Source organism: Lepidochelys olivacea, assembly GCF_965140295.1.
Source record: "Lepidochelys olivacea isolate rLepOli2 genome assembly, chromosome: 3".
NCBI lineage: Eukaryota > Metazoa > Chordata > Testudines > Cheloniidae > Lepidochelys > Lepidochelys olivacea.
In genome coordinates, this window is record NC_140413.1 from 151,631,813 (window position 1) to 151,656,830 (window position 25,018).

Here is a 25,018-nt window from a genome sequence, read left to right on the forward strand (position 1 = left end):
ATATGCTGGCTGGGCAGGTCTCGACCCCAGTTCAATGTCTCTCTCCCCTTAACTGGTGGATTCCTAGTCCTCTTTCCCAGAGCTGGGCACAGTTCAAAGTCTCTGCATGTGCTAATCTTGCTCCCTGAAGCCGTGTCTGTTCCAGCCAGCTATAGCTTCTCAAGCCTCTGTTCCTGGACATCCCCCAGCATTCTGCAGCAACCTGCTGCCCTTTGTAGGGAGTTTCCTGATCCTACTCAGATGGGGCTTAACCTGTCATCAGGGTTGGCTTAGCCCCAGGATCTCTGCCTATGGGGCAAGCTACCCTGTTACATGGTGGCAGCGATAAAACCAAGGCTCAAGTAATCCCATATTTAGATAACTATCTGGTGAAAGGTTCAACGGCCACAACCACTTAGGATGCAGTATATCAAGTAATTCTTTATCTCTTCTGTATGGTATTCATGATAAACTTAGAATTTACTGAGCCCTTTCCAAAATTTCTCATTTGGGATCCCTCTTCAGCAGTCTCATGGGGGGAAGTTCATCTGAATCAGAAAAGGATTGAGAAGATAATTATCCCATACAGTATTCTGTTTTGTGGGAAAACTTCAAAGCTTTAATATATTAGCAGTTCTTTAATTTCTAGGGCTAATGTTTATTTGAGCTGGTTGCTTAACTGAGACTGTTTTCCTTGATACTTCTCCATATTTTAAGGTCTTAGTGGGATCAGTTTCCACCCTTTTGCTCATCCCTTTTCTCTTCATATTTTTCTTTTCAATGCTGGGGTAACCAGATCAGCGTATTCACAGAAGCATAACTATGCACAACATGCGTAAACATCAAATGTATAAAGAGAAAATGAAACAAAATGCTGATCAAGTACACAGAGCTTAGAGAACATAACTTTGAAGCTGGAGATCTCGTCTGTGTTGTCAACACAGAAGTGGAAGTAGTCTAGAAGTAGGTTAGAGAGCCATGGGGAAGACACAAGGTTTAGGAATTGTCTGAATCAGAAGTTGAATCTGATTCCATTGCTTAAATTGTTGGTGTAATATTTAAATTAAAGAATTCTCTGCAACCTATGACTCTGCTTTTTCAGGAGTACTATCATAGATGTCAGTCTGAAAGATGGGGGAGCAACACTGAAAGCATGTTTTGGACACATCACCCAACAGGAACAAGAAGCAGTTTGCTGTGCCCTTTTGTCACTAAGGTCTGGATTCACAAAATCAGTTAAGCATATGCTTAATTTTAAGCATGTGAGTAGTCACATTGAAGACAATCTGCTTAAATGATTTGCTGACTAAAATCCTGAAATTTCTGGACATGATTCAGCCAGCACTGTGGTTGTGGCATATGTAAATTTAAGGAAGAGATATTTAGAGAACCCTTGGTTAGAGAGCTGTTCCACAGTCCAGTTAAATGGACAAGCAAGAAAAGCTGAGATTTTTACACCATTGCAGACAAATATTATTTTAGAGATATTAGGATGCACAAACCAGAAGACAGAAGTCGAAGTCCAGAGGTAACGCCTGAAGAATATGTATCGGAGAAGGCAGAAGATGCAACTCTAACAGTCACGCTGCTTTTAATTTTCAAAAAGATCAGATAATATTTTCCAAGGGGCAAAATCCAACCAGCATCTTGGAAATCATTAAGGATAGTCATTAATTCTCTCTGCTGTAACTAATAAATGTCATCTCCTCACATATACTGACCAACCCAGTTAATGGAGAAACAATGAAAGTCCTAATGGTATGTCACTTGTACGTTGTAGCCATAGAAAATGTCTCAGCACTAGTTTTCAGGCATTTATTCTGTTTTTTTTTTGTATGCCCAAGAAAAAAGTTAAAATACAGTCTGTTCTGGACTTAAAGAAGCTGAACCTGTTCAGTAAAGATCAAACTAAGAATGGAATTATTAACTTTCAATTCTTCTCGTCCCTTGAAGACCTGGACTTCACAGATGATCTCGCTCTCCTATCACATACCCAACACCATAAACAAGCAAAAAAAAACCTGACTCAATACATTCAGCAAGCAAATCGGGCTGGGAATCAACTGCAATAAGACAAATGTCATGCACTATCACCATCACCAGTATGGATAGAGGATCACGTTTTCACCCAGGTAGAAATATTCACATACTTGTGCAGAACCATCAGCCAGGACAGTAGAACAAGCCAGGACATCCGGAACAGAATCAATAAAGCCTGGAACACCTTCAGGAGCTTAAATATAGTCTGGCAATCATCAACAACACACCAAAATCAAACTCAAGATTTATCAGAGCTGCATGCTTTCAGCACTATTTTATAGTGCAGAATGCTGGGGAATAACAAAGTATGACATGTCCAAACTGTCTTTATTTCATACAAACTGCCTCAGAAAAATTCTCTGTATCTTTTGGCCCAGAACAATCTCAGACCAAGACCTATGAGCAACATCATTGCCAGGAGCCGTTGGGAGATGGATTGGCCATGTGCTTTGGATGGAAACTGATTCCATCACCAGAAAAGCAATAAGATGGAAACCTGAAGGCAGTAGGGAAAGAACCTTGCTTAAAGGTTTCTTTCTTCAGTAGGGAAAGAACCTTGCTTAAAAATCAGGTAGTCTTTTCAGGACTTAACTCGAGTTCATAGGGTGAGAGGCAAATTTCTGCCATGGATCAGAAACTGGCTAAGAGAAAGAAAACAAAGAATAGGAATAAATGGTCGATTTTCATCATGGCAAAAGATTCTCTGTGGGGTGCCACAAGGTTCCATATTGGCACTGATGTTTTTAAATATATTTATTAATCTGGGAAACAGGTGAGCAGTGAGGTGGCAAAGTTTGCAGACAACAGAAAATTATTTACGTTTATGAAGTCTGAACAAGAATGTGCGGAACTTCTGATGGCACAGGTGAAATTTGCTGTTAAAAAGGGTGAGCTAATTCATAAAATGAGAGAAATAATTTGAACTACATGCATTCTTTGCTCGGTTCTAAATTAAGTGTAACTGTTCAGGAAAAAGACCTGGACATTTTGGACAGCTTAATGAATCCTTCTGCTTATATAATCAGCAGCAGTAAAAGGAACCTAATAAAATATCAGCATGCATGAAGAATGGGATGGAAAATAATACTGAAAACTTTACAATGGTGTGTATATATAAGTCAGTGGTAGGCCTCACCTGAAATATGGTCTTGAGTTCTAGTTACTCTACTTAATATATGAGGTGGATAAGGTAATATCTTTTATTAGATCAACTTCTGTGAGAGAGACAAGCTTTCCAGCTACACAGTGCTCTTCTTCAGGTTTAGGAAAGGTACTTCGAGCATCACAACTAAATACAAGAGGGAACAGATTGTTTAGCATAAGTAGTTAGCTCATATTCTAAGGACAATTCAAGGTACAGTGAGCTACCTTGTCACTCTAAGGTCCTGGGACCGACACGGCTATAAATACACTACACCATACACACATATATATGTATATAATATAGCAGAAATAGAGGAAGTGAATGATTGGGCAAAAATAATGAATTAGAGACCTGGAAAAAAACTTCCATATACAGAGAAATTGAAAAATTGGGTCTGTTTATTTTAAAGAGAAAATGAACAAGAAAGGACAGGAGAAAGATATAATGAATGGTTGGAATAGAGAAGGTAGATTGGGCACTTCAATTCATCTTTTTGAATAAGGGATATTCAGTTAAATAGAAAGATAGCAAATATGAACTCATAAAAGAAAATATTTGTTGCACAATGAGCCTGAGGAACTCGTTGTCACAAGATATTATGGAAGTTAATAGCTTGGTAGGATTAAGAAAAACCTGCAATATGTATGGACCATAAGAACATTCAGCATCCTTGGTTCAAAAATGTAAGCCTCTTTCTAGAAGTTTTATCTATGATCATCAACATGCTTTTTCAGTTGTTTAGTGCTTGTATTAAAACATTTTGGCAAACATAATAGAAGAAGTAATTTATGTGCAATTCTTGTTTTATGAACATAATGATTATATTAGATTAGCAATTACTTATGTTCTATCACTAGAGTTCAGAAATGTTGTTTGTTGAAATTCTTATTGTTCCAAAAATAACCAGTAATAGAAAGAGTCGTTGGCTCCTCTGCTTCTCTTTTGGGTGTGTGTGTATTATCTGCTTATGATATGATATAACAATTCAAAATTTTAGTTGTGGCATATTCCAGATGCAGTCATATAAAGGAGTACAGGCCCAAGATGCCAAATTCTCAGATGATGTAAATCAGTTTAGCTCCATTGACTTTAATTAAGCTATACTAATTTTACATGAAAAGAGGATCTTGTCTGTGAATTTGAAATGATGCAGTATAAGTGAATAATTTTCTCCTTCTGTTAGTTGTCTTATACATTTGTTCTTTTAGTGAGATAAACTTATAAAGATGCTTTAAAGCTGATAAAATTTATAAAGCAACCAGAGATTAAGTGAAATAACTTTTAAATGATTATGAAACAATAGAATTAAGTAATTCAATTCACTTTACATAGTAATTTTTCTGACTATAATTCTATTTTAAAGATATACACATGATTGTTTTGTATAAGTAGTGTAGTTGTCTTCAGAGCATTAAAATTTAGATGCAATTAAGTGTTGGGGTTTTTTAAACCAGGACCATTGAAACTCGCTTTGTCAATTGAAGCCAAAGCATGGAAGATGCTACTCTGTCGTTACTTAAATGAGGAATATAAGAAGAAAATGACAGACATGATATCATTTATAACTGAATATTTGAAGAAATTATCTCGACCTATTCGTGACTTAGATGATGTCAGATTTGCAATGGAAGCTTTGTCTAGCATACGTGATAATGAAATACAAATGGATATGACCTTAGGACCTATTGAAGTAAGACAGTTCTTAATTTTTTTTGTTTTGAAATAAAATAATTTATTTAAAATTTGGGATTTTTAAATAAACTTGGAGAACCCTAATGATGAGTATATGTTCCTTCAGTCTCCACTTTGAGGGGTGGGAAACAAAATACTTATTTCTTCCCTTTTAGCTCCCTGCCGCAACACTTCTGTTGTTCTTGATACTCACCATCCTAGTCCTACCCTTTTTTGTATGCATAGATAGAGCCTTCTGCAATCTTATCTTTCTGCCTTCCAGATTCCCTGCACAGAGCCACTTTTCATTTAGTAAGTCACAGTACATTGTCAGAGGAATATGCATAATTTTTCTAGTGTAAGTTCTTTTAGTTTTCCCAGTTCTTTTAATTTCTTTTTTTTTTAATTTGTCCATCTTTTGTGGAAGGAGGGAAAAGACTAAACGCTAACATTCTCCATTCTGAAGACTGGTTATACTACCATGATACCAGAAAGATAGTGGTTAAATATTTCAAATGATTATAAAAGTACAAAAAGAACAAATATAAAGGCAAAGGCATAGTCAGGAAAAGCACATGCCAATGTAACAAAGTTCAATGTGCACCTGGTGGTGTACCTGGTGTTGTAATTTTGTCAGATAAAATAGACTGAATCTTTCTTTCATTGCTTTCTTTGATGTCAGTAGTTCTCTATGTTGGATGTCACTGACATTAAAGAATAAGAGTAATAAGAATTTTCTATATTAGGGAAATTTGCATTAGCATAATTGCATATTGTGTTCACAGTGAAAACCTAGTATTGCACCAGTACAGTGTGTCTACACTTGAGGTTTGTACCAATGTAACCATAGTGATGCAGTTACACTGGTGCAAATTTCCCTAATTTAGACAAGCCCCGTTTTTCCTAATTTAGACAAACGCTGTGTCTGTTTTTCAAATTAGGTATACGAGTCTGTCAAGGTTGAGTCCCCAATCTGGCACTTTGAGTGCAGAAGGTGGGGTTCCGCAAGGATTCTAAAAAATTAATACTGGCCACTTCAGGCTGCATTAACCTCCCAAGGTTATAGCTTTTCTCTGACCGTGGATGGGTATATGCTGCCCCCAAATGCAACCTCGGGAAGGTTATTCTTGATGGAGCACTTGGGAATTCCTTCCTGTGGGGTACCCTCAAGCCCTTTCACCCCCGCTCCGGGGAAGAGCTGAGAAAGAAAACAGAGGAAATTAGCTGTTGCCCCCAGCTAATTAAACAACATATGCACAAACTTCTTAGGACACCAAAAATCCAATCCTGTTCTTAAAAAAGGTAAATTGTATTAAAAAACAAAAAGAAAGAAAATACATTTGGCACTTAGGCTTTTGCTAGATTTAAAAAACCCACTTACAAAAATTAAACATCAAGAATAACCTTCCTGAGGTCCAGCTTAAAGGTTACAAGCAAAACAAAAAGCATTTGGGGTTAGCACAGAGGAGTCTACAAGCCAATAAGAAAAAAACATAAATAAACCTAATTGTGTCTTTCTAAACATTCCTGATCTACTTACATATCTGCATTGTTAAATAAGTAGTTCTAGATATGATTTGATGATTTCCATATCTGGCCTTAAGCTTCTCACAGCATAACTGCTCCCTGTTCCCCTCTTTTCCAGAGAACCACAACACACAGACAAAGGGAAGTTTTTTCCCCATTTTAAAAAGTTCTAACCCTCCCATTGGCTCTTTTGTTCAGGTGCCCACTCCTTTCCTTTTACCTGTGGGCTTGTTAACCCTTTACAGGTAAAGCAAGTAGAGAAGAGCACCAAGAGGGGTTTTATAGCTAACTGGCTGGCTGGGTGTCCATAAAAGGAAGCTCCCCCCTCCCTCATTTATCACTGAGTCATTCATGGTCCTTCGTGTCATCCTGGTGGGCCAAGATTCTTACATTCTTTTCTAATGATCCATTATCCATGAGTTCTAATCTATTTCAGATATGGAATTTCTGTTATTATAGCAGCCCAAAACGTATCTACTGTGAGAAAAGTTGTCTCATCCACACAGCTCCCTGATGAATTTAAGCTAGCAGCACTAATAGAAGCTGTAAATACCACCAACAGCAAGATTAAAAGAATAGGTAGAGTTTAGACAAGAGAAGTATGTGCACAAGTGGAGACATGGAACAGTATCTTCACCAACAGCAGTAGTTTTAGGAAAGTATAAGCCATCTTGTTCCTTAGTGGGAATCTACCATGCACCAACATCCAGTCTACCAGTTCTTGGGATTCTAGTACAATAATAAATTCTGATAGTAGCAGCAGTGTTCAACATATCTTCTAGTATAGCCAATTCATGTTGTTATAGATGTGTAGGGAAAATGTTACTGAATCTGATGAATATTTATTTTATTTTATTTTAATAGCTCCATATGTATCCTACGTACTTAGAGAGGGGTGTAAGGATAAGGTCCTGACCCAAAGTGTTTACAGTATATACTATAGAGCAGTGGTTCTCAAACTGGGGGTCAAGAGCCCTCAGGGGGTTGCGAGATTATTACACGAGGGGTCGCGAGCTGTCAGCCTCCACCCACCCCCCGCTTCGTCTCCAGCATTTATAATAGTGCTAAATATAAAAAAAGTGTTTTAAATCTATAGTGGGGGTCGCACTCAGAGGCTTGCTATGTGAAAGGGGTCACCAATATAAAACTTTGAGAACCACTGCTATAGAGTTTCCTAACATTTGAGTTCCACTCATGTCAGTGGGATTACTGACATGAGTACATCACTTTTAAATATAAATATTTTCAGGATTGTGCCCTAAGTGGAAAACATATAAACCAGGAATGTGATAAAAACCAGGATATAGAGTAATGATAATTAGCAAGTTACTTGTTAGTTCCATGTTTTTGTTTGATTTTTGTCCCCCTTACGCCCTCATTGATTTAATTAATGCTTTGTTGAGGGGAGGACTAGTTTTCATAAGCCTTACTGAAGTGTGGGTTAAGGGAATACTTAGAAGAAGAGATGGCGTAGGCTTGGGCTGAGATAGGAAGAGGTTTCCGAGCATAGAGGGTTGCAGGAAAGAAAGAACTATGTATTCACAGGCAGTCGTAAGCTGTAGTGAATACACGCTACAAGTACACAACAGCAGGCAAATGACTTACATGCTTCACTCAGCCATTTGTTTTAGTTGGTTATAATTTTTAGTATACAATTAATAATCTACTTTGAAAAAATATAGATAGTATACAAGATAGTATACAATTAATAATCTACTTTGAAAAAAATGTAATTAGCATGAAAAACATGTTATATAATAATACATTTTAGGTGGTTCTGTGAACATTAACACAGACAATGTCTAGTGTTTCTAAATTTGCCTCTAATATTTCATATAGCTCTGCTCATTACAAGATTAGCTGTATCTGTTGTGCTCAGAGACTGGCTCTTCTTCATCCAAACCCCTTTTTTTAAAAAAACCCAACAAAACGTATATTTTGGGCCTAAACTAAGTTGGCTGTATTCTTTTAAAGTATATTTTACAAACTTTGTATTCCTGCAAATAAATTATTTTTTCTTCTTTTATAGGAAGCCTATAGTATTTTAAATAGATTTGAAGTTGAGGTGACAAAAGAGGAATCAGAAGGAGTTGATACACTTAGATATTCTTTTAACAAATTACAGACCAAAGCTGTAAGTATCTGAAACTGTCCTTTTGCTACTATTTATTAGAAGATAATATGAGTCATTAGGCTTATATGAGAGTAAGGGATTAATACATAAACTGTACTACTCCAGGAGTAGCCAGTGTAGGAATTGGTCACCTCTTACAATGATAGTGAGAGAAGTAAGTTACTTCCCACATTTCATAGTGTCAGAATGCAGCTGAATCCTATCCTTTTGTTTTGTTCTTCCCTAATGCTTTTTAAAAAAAATCTCTGAATATGAACGATGTCCAGGTTTTGTTGTGTAGCTAGTTAGTTAAGTTTAGTTTGTTTTGACCACTCTGAATTTTCTAAAGATGAGGAAGTTACAGCATCTTGTAAGAGAATAATGCCTTGAAGGTGTTTGGATTTTTTGTTTGGATTTTTTTTAAACATTGTTTTTATATTTAGCTGTCTGAATAAAAAGCTATTTTTTGTCCAATGCTTCTGTAGTTTTTTTAATGTAACAAATCAACTTGATTATATAGAATTGACATCCCTTTCTTTATTACTATTTTTAAAGAAATAACTTTATTTCAATAATTTATTAATAAATGGACATTCATTTATATTTTAGGTCAGTGTTCAAGATGAGTTGGTTCAAGTTCAGCCAAAATTTAAGAGTAATCTGTTAGAGTCCGTTGAAATTTTTCGTGAAGATGTGGCAAACTTTGACACATCATATGACACGGTAATTAAGTTATCTGTTGGGCTTGTGGTTCAGTTCCTCGGAATATATGGCTTGCAGCAGTTGGGTGCCAAAATTTTGATCTGCTGAGTTGTCTCTGAGTTCCTGAGGGCATGGTAACCCAACAGACCTTCTGTCATAGTTACTAGGTCAGCTGTGCTTCAGATCCCTTTTAGTCCTTCTTAAGTGTACCCCTCAGATGATAAACCCGCCTTCATTAATCTCTCTCGAGGGTTGAACCATGCAGTTTTACCACTCCTAATCTTCATCTCTGTGCTGCAGCCCTGCTATTTCTCAATCATGTCTATCTGACAGACCAAACTGAGTTTAGCACCTGTAAGACTTTTCTCTGGGAGCCTGTGACCAACAAGCTGATTAATATGACTCAAAAACAATTTATTCAAAATAAAGTTTTATTTATTCTTTCACCCAAAGATATAAAATAAAAAAGGCCTATATGCATTTTCAGACAGCTCTTGTTCCTGGACACCCACCCGGCTGCTGGGTTTGGGTCCCACATCCCTGGGCCCCGTGTACTTTAAGCTTCCCTTGGTCTGAACATGCTGCAGCACTGCCTCTTTCCTTGGTCTCAATGGCACACTTCCTGTGCATAGACTCTCTGTTATCCCCTCTTGGAAATGTATCTTTGCAGCCCAGCTAGCCTCTGCCCCAGGATTACTGTTGTGTCTCCTTTCCTCTCCCACAGATTCCCCAGTAGTTTAACCACACCATCTCCCAGAACTCCAACCTTATGGGCATTCTGGGCTTATAATTTAACTCTTTAGGGACATGTGATAGGTGAAGCATATAACACAAACAAAGGTTTCTAAACACAATTACTCCTTGGTTTAGATAGCAGAAAAGCTATACAGATCCAGTCATAAATAATAAATCCCTACACGCATTTCCTCACTTCATTTTCATTACCACTCGGGAGCATGATCTGGGTTTAGGTCAGACTTTCTAGGGTGTTCAGAATCCCCTTCCTGCAGTTCATGGCTTCCCCTCCGAATCCTGGAGTCCCTCTGTCTCTCTTCCAGGTCAGCTTCCTTTGATGTTGGCTGGTCCCATACTCAAAAAAGTTCTCTGTTCTATGAAAGCATGCTCAGTTCACTTCTGCTCCTTGCCTCAAGCTTCCTGAGTGTAATCTGTGAGTTCTCCTGGGTATATAAATCCTAGCATTAACATCTGGCTTCTTAATTCTGTTGTTTAGGAATTTTCCAGCCTCCAAGCCCTCTCCCAGACAAACATAGACTAATTGGTTTCCCAGTTCTGGTAATCCTCCTTAGCATACCCGTTATTCAGTCAGAGCACAGTTAGATACGTCTTGATGGAGCATCTTCCAGATAACATGAAACGATCGCTAAGGGTATTTTCTCAGCATTCTCTCCAAGCATTTTCTGATGCTTCTGACTCCTTTAGCAAGTTCAGTGGAGACTGCAATTATGCTTCATTTGTGAAGCTACCCTGATTTTCACTAACTAAAGATCAGGCGCTAAACCTTTTATAAATGATTGATCTTAATGATCAGCTCATTTTTTCTCATATTACTGACGGTAACATTTTCAAAAGCACCTAAGTGCCTTAGGAATAGATCGCAGTAACATTTTCTGAGATGAAAAATGCAGATCATGGCAATGAAAATGCTTTGTGAATTTTTGTTGAATTTGCTGAATTGTTTTGGTCAGGAAAATAAAATTTGGAAAAAATCAAAACAATTTCTTTTGAAATGTTCTGAATTAAACGTTATGATTTTTTGAAACAAAACTACCTTTGTTTAGAAATTTACTTCAATTTTGTTTTAAAAAGGTTAGAAAAACTTAAAAACAGAATGAAATATTTCATTTTGGATCAAACAAAATGTTTTGCTTGTGGTGAAACAATTTTTTTTTACTACTTTGGTACACTGAAAAATGTAAAAAAAAAAAATGTTCATTTGCGTCAACCTGAAGCAATTTTTTGTTTTGTTTTTTGATATGACCAACAATGGAAAAGTCAGTTATTCACACATTTCTGTTTAGGGGCCTATGTCCCACTGATTTCATGCAAGGGCTTTTGAAAATTTTACCGTCAGTCTCATGGATGGGTCTCAAAGGAGAAATATAATTCTAGCTCTTTGAATATATTGCCTTCTTTGTTCTCCTTGCAAACTTCAGAAAAGTGGGATTTAAGTAGTGGAAAAAATGAAGGATGTTGTGTCACTAGAGCCCTTTGTTTCTTTGCTTTAACAGTCATGGGGGATGCTTTCACAGCCCTAATGGGCACTGCTTTTTTTTGTGATTCCAAGCTCTGTGGCACAATGGGTTTGCATCCCATAATGCAGATCTACAGAGTCAATATACTTGAAATACAGTTACTGGTATGTTAATCTTTCTATCTTCCTCCCTTCCACTCCTAACACCTCAAGTTATACTTAACAAGAAATTATGTGCAGTTCTATAAATACCAGTGAAAGTAAGCTCTGTGAAAAGAAAAGCAATACATGGCAGATTGGGTATTCTGTAACTTTGATTGTACCTTTGATAAAAGTAAAGAGTTGCCTCAAGTCACTTTTTGGGCATTCTCGCTTTATTTTTGACAGGATGAAAATATGTAAAACCTGAAAGTATATTATCTACTAATACTAAATTTGATTAGACTACAGAAATTTCTATTTTATCTAAAATATTTTTCCTTTGATACACTTCTGTAATTCTTTTGGCATTAGTGGGATTTATGGACACACTTCAGTGATTCATATACCCCTTACATATATCCCTTGACTATTTAAACAATTTTGTACATGCTGATGGTTTGTAAATATACAATTTGCCTTAACACACTTGAAGAGTTAATATTCACTTTGTTAACAATTTGTTTGCTTTAGGAAGGACCCATGGTTCCAAATACACCCCCACAAGAAGCTAGCAACAGGTTACAAATATTCCAGGTAAGAAAAAAGTAATTTTTGAAATGTTAAATTGAGAGTCATAGTTGTGAATCAAAGTGAGTTTAGAAAAAGATCCATTACTATCTATGGAACACGGGAATTGATGGATAAGCTTGAGCATTACACTGTAAATTACTTAGATCATAAACTCTTCAGAGCAGGGATTGTCTCTTACTGTGTGATTATACAGCACCTAGCACTGTGGGCCCTATGTTCAACTGGGACCTTGAAACACTGCTGTGATGCAAATAATAACAACAAGAAGAAGAACTTAATTTGTTCAGTGTGTTTTCTACAGACATTTTCTGCATTAGAAACAGAAATTCTCAGGGGATTTTAGGGATGGATTTCTGCAGCAAAGATACACAGTTGGTATGTACCTTTGCTTCATTCTGTTAGTCACAGTCAAATGGCCGTATGTCTTTTCTTCAAAACCAACACCTCTAGCTCCCTTTAATCTTTTTTTCCTCATTAGACACTTGCTGCTGAGTTTGATAGTTTCCTAAAACCAATTTTTGGTTTATGCAACAGTGTTCCTATCCATGTCTGCTTGAATTATGGTAATTTTGAAACTAATATTTTGAGAAACTGTACCTGCTACTCCACTGCCCTGTATTTTGTATAGTCATTTGTGTCTGTGAAGAGTGAATGCAAATTGCACATAATGTGCTTCCAGATTGGAAGAGTAATGCTTTATGTTCAGTCTGCACAGATACAAATGACTCTACAAGGTAGAGGCCCACTATATTTAATGCTTTTGTAAAATTCAAGTGTATTATGTTGGCCACTCTTACTTCTTCTGTCTACATTTGTTGTGCTGTCAAATAATGCAATCAAGGCTCAAATATCACAGTGATGGTATCGTACTTACTATAGGTTGAGTGATTTTTGTTTGGCCAAGTTTGTTGTTCATTGGTTATATGCTAAATATTTAACTTTTTTGCCATAATATTGATTCAATTATTTTTCTAAGGAAATAAGTTATAGTTATTGTGATAATCAGTAGACAGGCTGTCCTTTGTGAGACCCTTTATAAGTCCCTTGATTTATCCCTTTCAAGTGGTAGGCCCATTCATCAACTTCTCTTTGAGGAGGGATCCTGCTAAGCAACCACTCTCTGACTGGCCTCCAGCTTACAACACCCTGGTTGCCAGCTAGGGTTGCCAACTATCTAGAAGCTGAAAACTGAACCCTTGCCCCACCTTTTCTCCTGAGGCCCCGCCCCCACTCACTCTTCTTCTCCCCCCTCTCCCCCATCGCTCGCTTTCCACACACACACACCCTGCTCATTCCCCCGTCTTCTGGGACTCACCTGCTGCCTGCAGAGCCGGGCTGGGAGGAGCTGATGCAGAGCCTGCCTGCCTGCCAAATTGGGGCACAGCGGTCAGACTCTGGCTCAGGAAAGGAGCATAGTTAGTGCATACTCAGCCTTTTAACATTCTTTCTCTTTCAATGTACAATTGTATTGAGCTTTTCCTGATTTCACTTAATATCCCCCATTGACTTATAATTAAATTAGAGCCTGGTAACATAGTACACAGGAAAATGAAGGTGAGATTTTATTGTTTGATTTGATCTGATCTGTGCAATACCATTTGCATAAACTGTGACAAAGCTCTGTCCTTGCCTCCGTGGGTCCCGCGTTTCCTGGCAGATTTCGCTAGCCTCAGAGGCTCACTGTGACCCTGCACATAACCCTTCTCTCTCTAGAGACAAGGGCCACAGTCTACTAAGCCATTTTCATCATAAGCCAGCGAGGGAGGTGAGGAGAAGTTATCCTTCTTTGCATGGTCTCTGTTGTCTCCCAGTCTCAGTGATTAATCAGGGGGCAAAGGTTTGGGGGGGGGGAGCCCGGGCCCACCCTCTACTCCGGGCTCTAGCCCAGGACCCTAATAGTATCAGTTATGGTAGCTGACCTTTTAGAAACATAACATGTACAATTCCCTGGGCTACTTTCCCCACAGCAGCCCTCACTTCCTCAAGCTCCACTTCACCCTTACCTCAGGGCCTCCTTCCTTGTGCCTGATATGGTGTGTACTACTCAGCCTCTCCAACAGCACAACTTCCTCCCACAGCTCCTGACATGCACACCCACCTGACTAACTGAGAGGCTTTAACTAGTTTCAGCCAGCCCCTGATTGGCTTCAGGTGTTCCAATCAACCTAGCCTTCTCCCTGCCTTCTGGAAAGTTCTTAATTGGCCCCAGGTGTCTTAATTGACCTGGAGCAGCTGCCATTTCACTTATCCTGGTACCAGGGATTTGTTTAGCCTGGAACTAATATATCTATCTCCCACTACTTTTCTATAGCCATCTGGCCTTGCCCCTCACAAAACCCAAGGTAGAGCATAGAATCATAGAACTGGAAGGGACCTCAAGGTCATCTAGTCCAGTGCCGTGCACTCAAGGCAGGACTAAGTATTATCTAGACCATCCCTGACAGGTGTTTGTCCAACCTGCTCTTAAAAATCCCCAATGATGGAGATTCCAGAATCTCCCTAGGCAATTTATTCCAGTGCTTAACCACTCTGACAGTTTGGAATTTTTTCCTAATGTCCAACCTAAACTGCCCTGGCTGCAATTTAAGCCCATTGCTTCTTGTCCTATCCTCAGAGGTTAAGAAGAACAACTTTTCTCCCTCTTCCTTGTAACAACCTTTTATGTACTTGAAAACTGTTATCACATCCCCTCTGTCTTCTCTTCTCCAGACTAAACAAACCCAGTTTTTTCAATCTTCCCTCATAGGTCATGTTTTCTAGACCTCTATTCATTTTTGTTGCTCTTCTCTGGACTTTCTTCAATTTGTCCACATCCTTCCTGAAATGTGGTGCCACAATACTCCAGCTGAGGCCTAATCACTGTGGAGTAGAGCAGAAGAATTACTTCTCATGTCTTGCTTACAATACTCCTGCTAATACATCCCAGAATGATGTTTGCTTTTTTTGCAACAGCGTTACACTGTTGACTCATATTTAGCTTGTGATACACTATGACCCCCAGATCCCTTTCCGCATTACTCCTTCCTAGGCCATCATTTCCCATTTTGTATGTATGCAACTGATAGTTCTTCTTTGAGAGATGTCCCTGTGGGTGCTCCACTGCAGGTGTCAGTGCGCCCCTGCGCCGTCGTTCGGAGATTTTTACAGCACCCATACCGGTTGCGCATGCGCAGAGCCTGCCTTACATTCCAGTCTTGTCTTAATAGTGTGCATTCACGGCCGATCTCCTCTGTTCCTTCTCTACCGTCCCTGGCTGGATTCAGAGCTCAGCAGACTCGTTAAAAACTTTTTCTCTTACTCATTCTACATACTCTTTTCCCTTAGTTTAGCACTCTAGTTACTTGATAAGTTCATCCCTAAAAAAAAAAAAAGTTCCCTCTTGTTCGTGTCATCCTCCAGCTGATGCTAATATGCCTGGCTCCCCAGGATTTAAGCGGTGCACTACATGCAGGGACGCCATCCCTATCTTGGATGGTCACTCCCAGTGTATAAAATGCCTGGGGGGCCCCTTCATGGTGGCCTCTCCACTGAGGCTGCCTTGGATGGGGTTGGTTTAGGAGGCAATAACAATGGGAATTTTTGCCTCACTAGCAATGGGACTAAGCCCTCCTATTCATTTCCCAGTTCCCTGGGGACCCTCAGAGCTCCACCCAGACTTCTGAGAACCTTACTGGAAAATTGCATGGAGCAAGTGGGCTCTGAGCCATGATCCAGCCACTCGTCACAGTAATGCTTAGCACAGATCTAGTGCTTCACTGCCAGGGATCTCAAAGTACACTGTAAATGGAAGTGGATATTGCCATCCTCTTATGGAAGGGGAAACTGAGGCACGGAGCAGCACATGATTTGCTCAGGGTCACCCAGCAAGTCTGTAACAGAGCTGGGATTAGAACCCAGGAGTCCTATCTCTCAGTCCCTCTGCTGTAACCACTGGCCCAAACTCCCTTTCCAGCACGTGTGTGACCTATGCCCTTCCAAAGTATCCTGCTCCTAGACTGCAATCCTGCTCCCCAGGAAATCAATTCCCTACAGATGCTTACATGCCATCCTTGGGCTGGGGTCTGCCTTTCAGGGAGCTTTCCCCTGCCTGGTGGCTTGGTCCCTGGGACGCTAAGTGTGGACACAAAGCAGCCTGGTGAGCACAGGCCCTGTACGGGGCTCAGCCAGCTTTAGGAGCCAAGTGTGCTTGGCCTTTGTGGAGCTATAAATGAGTCAAGGCCACTTTTTCGGTGTGGCTCGTGAGCTGGAATATGGTGACAGGGGGCAGGGCCCATGAGCCACGGGACTTTCTTGCCGGGTCAGCAAAGCAATCCAACTGCAGAGAGCGGCTGGGCAGCCCAGGCTCTCTGCTGCCTCCTTGCCCCATGTGCAGCTTTGCCTGTTCCCCCCTCCTTGCCCTGTATATTGCCCGCCTGCTACCGCTGCCCCTCCCCACCTGTTGCTTGCCCCCTTGCTGCCCTGCATGCTGTCGCCCCTCTCCCTGCCCCACCTCTTCTGGAACACCTGTTGCCTGGGCTGTTGCCGCCCTCTCCACCCCTCTTGCAGGTGCCTGGGCTGTTGTCCCCCATCCCTGCTCTGAGTACCCCCCCTTTCTTGCTCCGCTTGTTGGAGTCCCGGAATCCAGCTCACCATCAAGTGACCCAGCCAGGTCACGGCACTCGCGTCTCTCCAGACACTGCTGGATCCTCAGCAGGTCTGGGAGCAGAGAGCAGCTCCTCGTGGCTCCAGCCACAGCTGCTGCTCTTCCTGCCCCCTCAGTGGAAGAGGCCGGTTACTACAAGTAACCGGACTTAGAGCACAGCTGTCTGGACGCTGCCAGGTTCCCTTTTCGACCGGGAGTTCCAGCTGAAAACCTGATACCTGACTCTATTGCCAACTGTGTTATTTATTAGCAATCCCTGGCACTTTGCAAGAGTTTTCCTTCAGGAGCCTGTGAAAAGCAACAATATGCAGTGAGACAGAAGCAGTTTCTTCAAAAAAAGTATGGTTTATTTGCTAAAAGATTCACATCACTCAGAGAAAAAAATTTAAAATAACAGATCTCTGTGTATACTGTGTTACCTGTGCTTGGCATTCCCTTCAAGCCCCTAGGTGGACATGGGTTTGCCTCAGTGTCCGCTCTTCTCTTGAGGACCAAATTACAGTTTGTCTGCTGCAGATCCCTCACTCCCAGTCCGTGTATCTGGGTCAACCTGCAGCTGCTGAAAACTCCCCCCACCCCTCCTTCTCTGTAGGGCATGTCTTTTAATAGACCAATGTTTTGATGTTCAGATTCTCAGCTTTGGCAAACAGTCACATTGCCAGGGTTGGAGCTGAGAAGTCCCTCTTCATGGCTATAAACGTAACTATTGTGTGTGAGGGGATGCTTCTTATCTAGGCTATGGGTTATCCTTTTCTACTTTCCTTCTCTACAGCCCCTCTTGATCTAACTACGCATTCAGGCACGGTAATATCACCCAGATAAACTGAAAGGCGTATGTTAGTTATAAAAAGTAATACAAATATTTTTCAATTCTCTATACTTGTGGAATGGTAATTGTCAGAATCACTTATCCTTCCTTTTTTAAAATTGATTCTATATTTGCTTTTTACCAATCTTCTGGCAGTACTCTTTGCTTGACAAGTTATATAATTCTGTCTCTATTTAATGGTTTTTTCTAGTTGTGTCCACACCAGCTAATACAATGTTTAATTTCTCCTGACTGGATAATATAATGTGGCTTTAAGTGCGCATCCTTTTTTATAAAATATTCCTTCAGATCTTTGTTGTGCACATTTTCTCTGTTTAGCTGGAGCATATGTAATATTAAATGAGACAGTGTTTTAAAAAAATCTGTTCAATTGTAATCTGCTGCTATTGTGGCATTCCTTGTTGACACTAGAAAAAACATTCCCCACTGTAGGTAGAAATTGAACAGGATTTAAAATCAAATGTATGTCCTTTGGAGACCAAAAGATGTTATTAGATATTTCTTTGTATACATACTGCAGACTTAAGATAGCTTTATAATTGGACAGCAGTTTATGATAATTAGAGGATCTCTTAGTTACCAAATGTATATCCTGTTTGCATTTTTAAATTTTAATTTGATCAGGCCAATTTTGATGAACTCTGGCGGAAATTTGTCACTTATTCATCTGGTGAACAGCTGTTTGGATTACCTGTCACAGACTATGAAGTTTTACATAAAATCAGGTAATGGAAAATAGAGCTATCTTCAAGAATATGTTAAGTACTTTAGAAATGCTGTAGTGAATTGAAAAAGGGCATTTGTACAAAAGAATATGTACTTATCCCATCATTTCTGGCAGACCTTATGTGGTATAAAAGAGCAGGGTGCCTGCAACTCTTAGCAGAGGGAGGAGAAAAAACTGAGGTATAGGAAGGAAGGTGAAGACCAGCTGTGGTCTGGAATTAGAATGGAGTTGGAACTGCAGAGTCATGGCTGACTGGGTGCTCTGTCCATGAAGTGGGACTCGCTGGAAGTAAAAACTGCAATTGGGCTCTAAAGTGGTACTGACTGGAGCCAGGAAGTGGTGTTTCAGTTGGGGAGTGAGGAATGACCAGCATCTGGAGCCAAGCAGCAGGGACTAGCTGGGGATTCAGAGATGGAGACAATCTGAGGGTTTGGGGAATTGGTGTAACTGGGGAAATGATATAAGTATTACATGTACTCCAGGAAAAAAATTTGCATGCCTGTCTCAGAAACAGTTGAACAGTATTCAAGCTTCCTCTGGATGGCTCACAGAGGTTTTTGCAGCTGTAGGCTAAATTAAAAAAAGCAAAACAATCCACAAAGGGAGATTAGAACACAGAATCTTTGTTAACTTGCAGGTAGGATTGTGCAATTGAAGAAAAGATACACCGTTAAACGTATCTGGAAAACCCCAAAGTATTAAAAACCATAGCAACTGAAAACTAAAGTTAGGCAAACAATTCTGCCACTATTTTTAACACTCAGTACATATACACAGACCATTTAACATCGAAACAACTTTAACTTTGATCCTGTATCAAAATACAGAGGATCAGATCCTCAGCAAGTGTGAATCAGCATAGCTCCTTTGAAAGATCAGGTCCAGAAATTTTAAAAGTTTACCCTTATTCATATAATTGTTCTAAAAAGTTGGCCTTTCATAGAATTCTAATTATAGTATATAATGAGTGAGTATATATATAGTGGGTATGAACTCACTCATTTCTCTATGTGTTTGCCTATTTGATATTTGTACAATATTGTATTGTATTGTCTTCTATTTACTCATTCCTTTATACTGGAATAATATGAGAGCAAGGTATTTTGTTTTTATTTGGGTTACTCTACCTAGATAAATGTATTGGTATGATATCATTTAAATACTAAATATAAATATTTCAGTCCTCCAGCTTTTTAATAATTTTTGTTAATATTCTATGAATTCCATCCAATTTATTGAAAACTTTCTGGTATTGAGACAGCCAGAACTATATACAGTATTCTAACGGTTGTCCAACCTCAGCTATATAAAAAGCAACAATCATTCTGGTCCATGATACAATGCCTATACAAAGGCATCCCAAAATTAATTAGAAATTTTATTAATATAATCTTGCAAACTCATGTCAAACCCATTGTCCCCTGCTAAATCCATTTCTGCTATACCTATTCAAGCATTATTCTATAATTTGATAGTCTTGGGCATCCCCCTGCCTCTCATATTCCACAGCTTTTTGGTCAGAAGTTCATTTATCTGGCCTTTCTGTACAAACCAGTTAAGCATTTCCTCCAACTTAAACCATTTCAGGAGGGAAATGCATCTTCAAATAAAAAGGCATCTTCAAATAAAAACTAAAATGTGGGCAATACAGGCTTGTCTACACAGGGGGGTTAAACTGGGTTGAGTTGAGCTAATATGGTTTGAAAACACTTTCATGCACAAACACCATTCATTGTGATGCACTAACTGCATTTATCAAACTCTGGAGTCCTCTTTCAAAGTGAACTAAGTTTGATAAGAATTGTGTTAGTTCAGTCTATTGTTTATGTTCATGCACTGCAGCTGCGCACTACTTTGGCCGTCCTCCAATTGCTATCCCATGCTGCTTTGTGGGTGACCATCACTGGTTTGTCCATATACCTGTGTGCCCTCCACTGCTCTGGTGTCAAGTTGGCTGGATGTCCCCATTTGCTCCTTAATTCAAAAGTATCTGCATTGCTGTCAGATTGCCTTACAACATTACTTGAGCAGCTGCCTGGAGCTATACTGAGACGCTCGATCTTATCCACAATCTGGGAAGAAGCATCAATGCAGGAAGCTCTTGTGGCCAGGCACTGGAATAAAGAAGATTTTATGTACATTGCTAAGCAGATGTCTGCAAGGCACCAGAACCAGATCACCCACCAATGCAGAATAAAGACCAAACAGCCCAGGAGAATGTACATTAAAACCAAGGATACCAGGAAAAGTCCAGCAGTGGAAATGTGATCTGTCTATTTTTGAGGAGCTGGACACAATTTTGATCCATTACACCAGAAGTCGGCAATCTCCGGCAGGCAGCACATCAGGGTAATTTGCTGGTGGGCCATGCGACATTATGTGCTGACCACCGCTTCCCGCAGCTCCCATTGGCCGGGAACGGCGAACCGCGGCCACTGGGAGCTGCGTGGGGCTGTTCCTGCGGGTGGTCAATGTAAACAAAATGTCTTGCGGCCCACCAGCGGATTACCCTGATGGGCCGCATGCCGAAGGTTGCCGACCCCTGCATTACACCACTACTGAAACTTACCTCCCCCTTTCCTGCCCCACTCCAAGGATGAGCAGCAAGAGTCATTGGAGGATGAACATGAGGAGCCTCCTGAAAAGCTGTCCCCAGCAAGCCAAGATGTGTTCAGGAGTCAGAACTTTGTTGCCAGGTAGAAAGTGACCCTGATTCCTGCCCTGCAGGAACTGAGCGTGATTCCTAGCCAGTTTCTAGCCTGAAAAACAGGCCAGGGTTGAGGAGGCACATCCTATTGAGGAAAACTTGTCACGTATCTAACTGTTTTTAAAATGTATTATTATTATTATTATTATTATGCTATACTGCCATGCTACCTTCTGTTCCGGAAGCCTAATGGCCACAGCCATTTTAGGCAGATATGAACTAGGAGCCTTTCTGAGTCTCCAGCCCCCTCCTCAACTCCCTTCTTCATCCCATACATTTGGCCTCCTCCTGCCCCCCACCAATACATGTTTTCAAAATAGAAACTGCTCATGCCAAAAAACTGACCTGTCTCATGTTAAAGCCCTGATTATCGACCATTTTGAAGCCTACACCATGACCTATCTACCTATGTTCCTTTTTCCTCCCCACATCTGTCCTGCCTGGTGAACTCATGCTGCAGTATATCAGGTGCTGCCAGCCCATGCCCTCTCAGTTTCTTCTTACCGCTAGAGTGCAGGCATCCTCTGCAGCCTTCCTTGCTCAGGTTCTGATCCAAGAGTTTGTCGGGCCGCCACCTGGTCGTCTGTTCATACGTTTGCATTGCACTACGCACTGATCCAGCAGGCATGAGATGACGCTGGCTTTGGCAGAGCAGTGCTGCAAGCTGCATGACGGTGAACTCCAAGACCACCTCCATTGATACTGCTTGTGAGTCACCTAGAATGGAATCGACATGAGCAAACACTCAAAGAAGAAAAAACAGTTATCTGCCTTTTGTAACTGTTGTTCTTTGAGATGTGTTGCTCGTGTCCACTCCATTACCCACCCTGCTGCCCCTCTGTCATAGTTGTCAGCAAGAAGGAACTGAAAGGGCATGGGCCGACTGTGCCTGATATACCACAGCATGATTGCGGCACTCTAGAGAGCACCACAGCTGACCCTATGAGTACCACTAAGGCAAAAATCTCTGACGGCCGCGCATGTGAGAACACACACACACACACACCTAGAATGGAATTGACATGAGCAACACATCTTGAAGAACAACAGTTACAAAAGGTAGTTAGCTGGTTTTTATGCACAGTATCTCCTAGTGGCTGAACAGTATAGTACAGTTCAGCATTCCATTACAACTCCTTAAAGTTTCTACATTCTTATCATTTCCAAAATATATACTTAGGAGAGGCTCATATACCAGAGAAGTGTACCTTCTGTCAAAAATTGAAGGCAAGGACAAGAAAGAGCTGTGAACTGAAGCTGAGGCTCCTGATGATGGAGAGTTCTCTGAGACCAGCCACTGACCCTAGTCCTTGGACTCCCCCAGAGCAACAATCCCCGATGCAACCATCAACGTCCATGGCACATCATACTCTGGTGGCATCAAAGAGGAAATCTACTGATTCCTCTCACAAAAGCTCAGAAAAGAGAGCTATTCTCAGATTGAAGAATTGACCAGGAGAAAGAGATCCCTGGCAAAATCAGTGACCTTGGTACCAACAGAGCTGCAGCGCAGTACCCATGAGACATTAGGCTCCTCAACTACCAGTACCAGCACTAAGCCTAAAAACCAGAGGGGCACAGCTCAGTAGCATCAGTACCATCTGACAAGAGAAGTGGTAGAGACCAGAATACCTCTTCTAAAACGGCACCTCTGGAGGCAAGGAAAGCCGTGGTACTGATCACTTCAATCAGAGACCTCTTCTGGCTGATCATCAGACAAAAGACTACAGCTACCACTGACTCCTTGATACTCATTGGCCATTCTAGACAAACTTTGTTGGTACCAATTACCATGGCAGTACCACAGGAATTTCGTTTCTCCAAGCACCTCTTGGTTTCAGAGAAACTCGAATCCCTGCTGCTTGGTATCGGTGGTGCGGTGCAGTACTGACCACATCTCGGTCTCTGGAATTCCCTGTGGTACTAGGACACTCACCACCAGCCTCTATCAAGTGAAAAGGAAGAGGACAATGATAACTTATCTTCGGTCTAAGTGCAAAGTTTCCCAGGGCAATGCTAAGGGACCAGTCACCTAGAACCATGACAGGACTGACAAGGCCCACCCATTTGGTATGGATATTTTTGTGTACCATCACCCAGGCCCTTCACACCATTCCAGTGGCTGTACTGGGACTCATGGGTAGCCTATAGACACCAGTCCTCTAGGACCTCAAGTGTCTCCCATAGGATTAGAGTAAGATGATCTTCCTCAGCTTCCATTTCTAGACTCCCTGATCCCCAAGAGGAGACCTTTGAGAAGCAAGAGGCAAGGCTTGATCAAGAAATTACTCGAGCAATAAACATTTCATCATCCACTCCAGGTGAAGCTGTGATGCCTCCTCCACCATCTACGGCACATAACTTTGAACAATTTTTAGACCTCACTAGGAGAGTGGCAGAGACACTTCAGATCTGCCTTGAAGAAGTAAAGGAGTTGCAAAACAAGATGATGGACATCCTCCACACATCCTCACCAGCACGTATTGCATTCCTGATCAACAAGGCTCAACTAGACCCAGCCAAGGTCATCTGGCAAACTCTGGCCATGATAACTCCCACATGTAAAAGGGCAGACAAAAATATTATGTCCCCTCAGTGATTGTGGACTTTTTATTTTCCCAACCACCCCCAAATTCCCTTATTGTATATACTGTAAACACACATGGCAAACAGCACCATGCTAAATCAACACCCTACTACAAGAACTGATAATGACTGGCCTTATTTGGCAGGAAGTCATATTCATCAGCAACCCTACCATTTCGGATTGCTAATTACCAGGCTCTATGGTGAAATATTATATCAATTATGGAAAACTTAATGCCTTTATTAAACATCTCCCAAATGATCAAAGAGAACAATTCCAAGCCATCATTGCCAAGAGCCAGTTTCTGGCAAGGACAGCACTACAGACTACATTAGACGCTGGAGACACAGCTGCCTGCTCCATATCAATGGCAGTAGTGATGAGGAGAGCTTCCTGGTTTCACCTTTCCATTCTCCCAAGAGAAGTCCAAATGACCGTGGAGGACCTTCCATTCAAAGAATCCAAACTCTTTGCAGAAAAGACAGATGCCTCACTACACACACTGAAGGACTGAAGAGCCACATTATGCTCTTTGGGGAGCTACACAGCGGCACAAAAAAGACAATACAGTAAGTCACAGACATCACAAAGATCCTGACCAGCCCAGTTTCCTCCACCTCAGAGACAATACAAACCCCAGCAGAAGACAACAGGTGCAGAAATGAAAGCCGATGGTTCCCCAAACTTCAAGTGTACAGCCCTCAATGTTGAAACATCAGTTTTGATACTTTGATTGAGGTCCCAAAGAACCACTGCCATCATCAATTGCTGCAAAACTCGAACCATCTACATCCCTTTGGACACTGCCTTGTTCTTTTTCAACAAAACTGGGAAAAGATAACATCAGACAAATGGGTACTGGAGATCATCTCCAATGGTTATTCAATCCATTTTGTCTCCCTCCCTCCTACCCATCCTCCCTCCCCACCCTCTTCAGGGACCCTCCTCATGAGAGCCTATTATGTCAGGAAATAAATCATCTCCTAAACCTTGGTGCTATAGAACCAGTTCCAAATGAACACAGATGGAAGGGTTTCTATTACAAATACTTCCCAATATTGGGGAAAAAACAGAGGATGGAGGTCCATTCTCAATCTGAGAGCACTAAACAAATATGGAAAGGCACAAAGATGGTTACACTACCAGCAATAATTCCATCTCTAGACCAGGGAGACTGCTTCTCAGTCCTTGACCTACAAAGATGCTTATTTTCACATTGTGATTCAACAGAAGGTTCCTCAGGTACACTTTTGGTCAAGACCATTTTCATTACAGAGTACTTCCATTCAGCCTGTCACCTGCACCCAGCGTGTTCTTGAAGGTCCTATCTGTGGTAGCGGCCCACCTTCACAAATCAGGAAACATGATGTACCTGTATCTAGATGACTACCTACTCAAGGCATGAT

At 40.8% G+C, this 25,018-nt stretch overlaps 1 protein-coding gene across 1 annotated transcript in view; it reads left to right on the top strand.

Annotated features, from left to right (window-relative positions):
* The window catches only part of DNAH8 (dynein axonemal heavy chain 8), a 589,186-nt gene that overhangs the window by 243,533 nt on the left and 320,635 nt on the right, over positions 1-25,018 (top strand). The window contains exons 29-33 of the mRNA XM_084624647.1: positions 4,618-4,853; positions 8,391-8,495; positions 9,084-9,197; positions 12,061-12,123; positions 18,216-18,316. Coding sequence (XP_084480773.1) covers positions 4,618-4,853; positions 8,391-8,495; positions 9,084-9,197; positions 12,061-12,123; positions 18,216-18,316 — 619 coding nt within the window. The remainder of the gene's footprint in view (positions 1-4,617; positions 4,854-8,390; positions 8,496-9,083; positions 9,198-12,060; positions 12,124-18,215; positions 18,317-25,018) is intronic.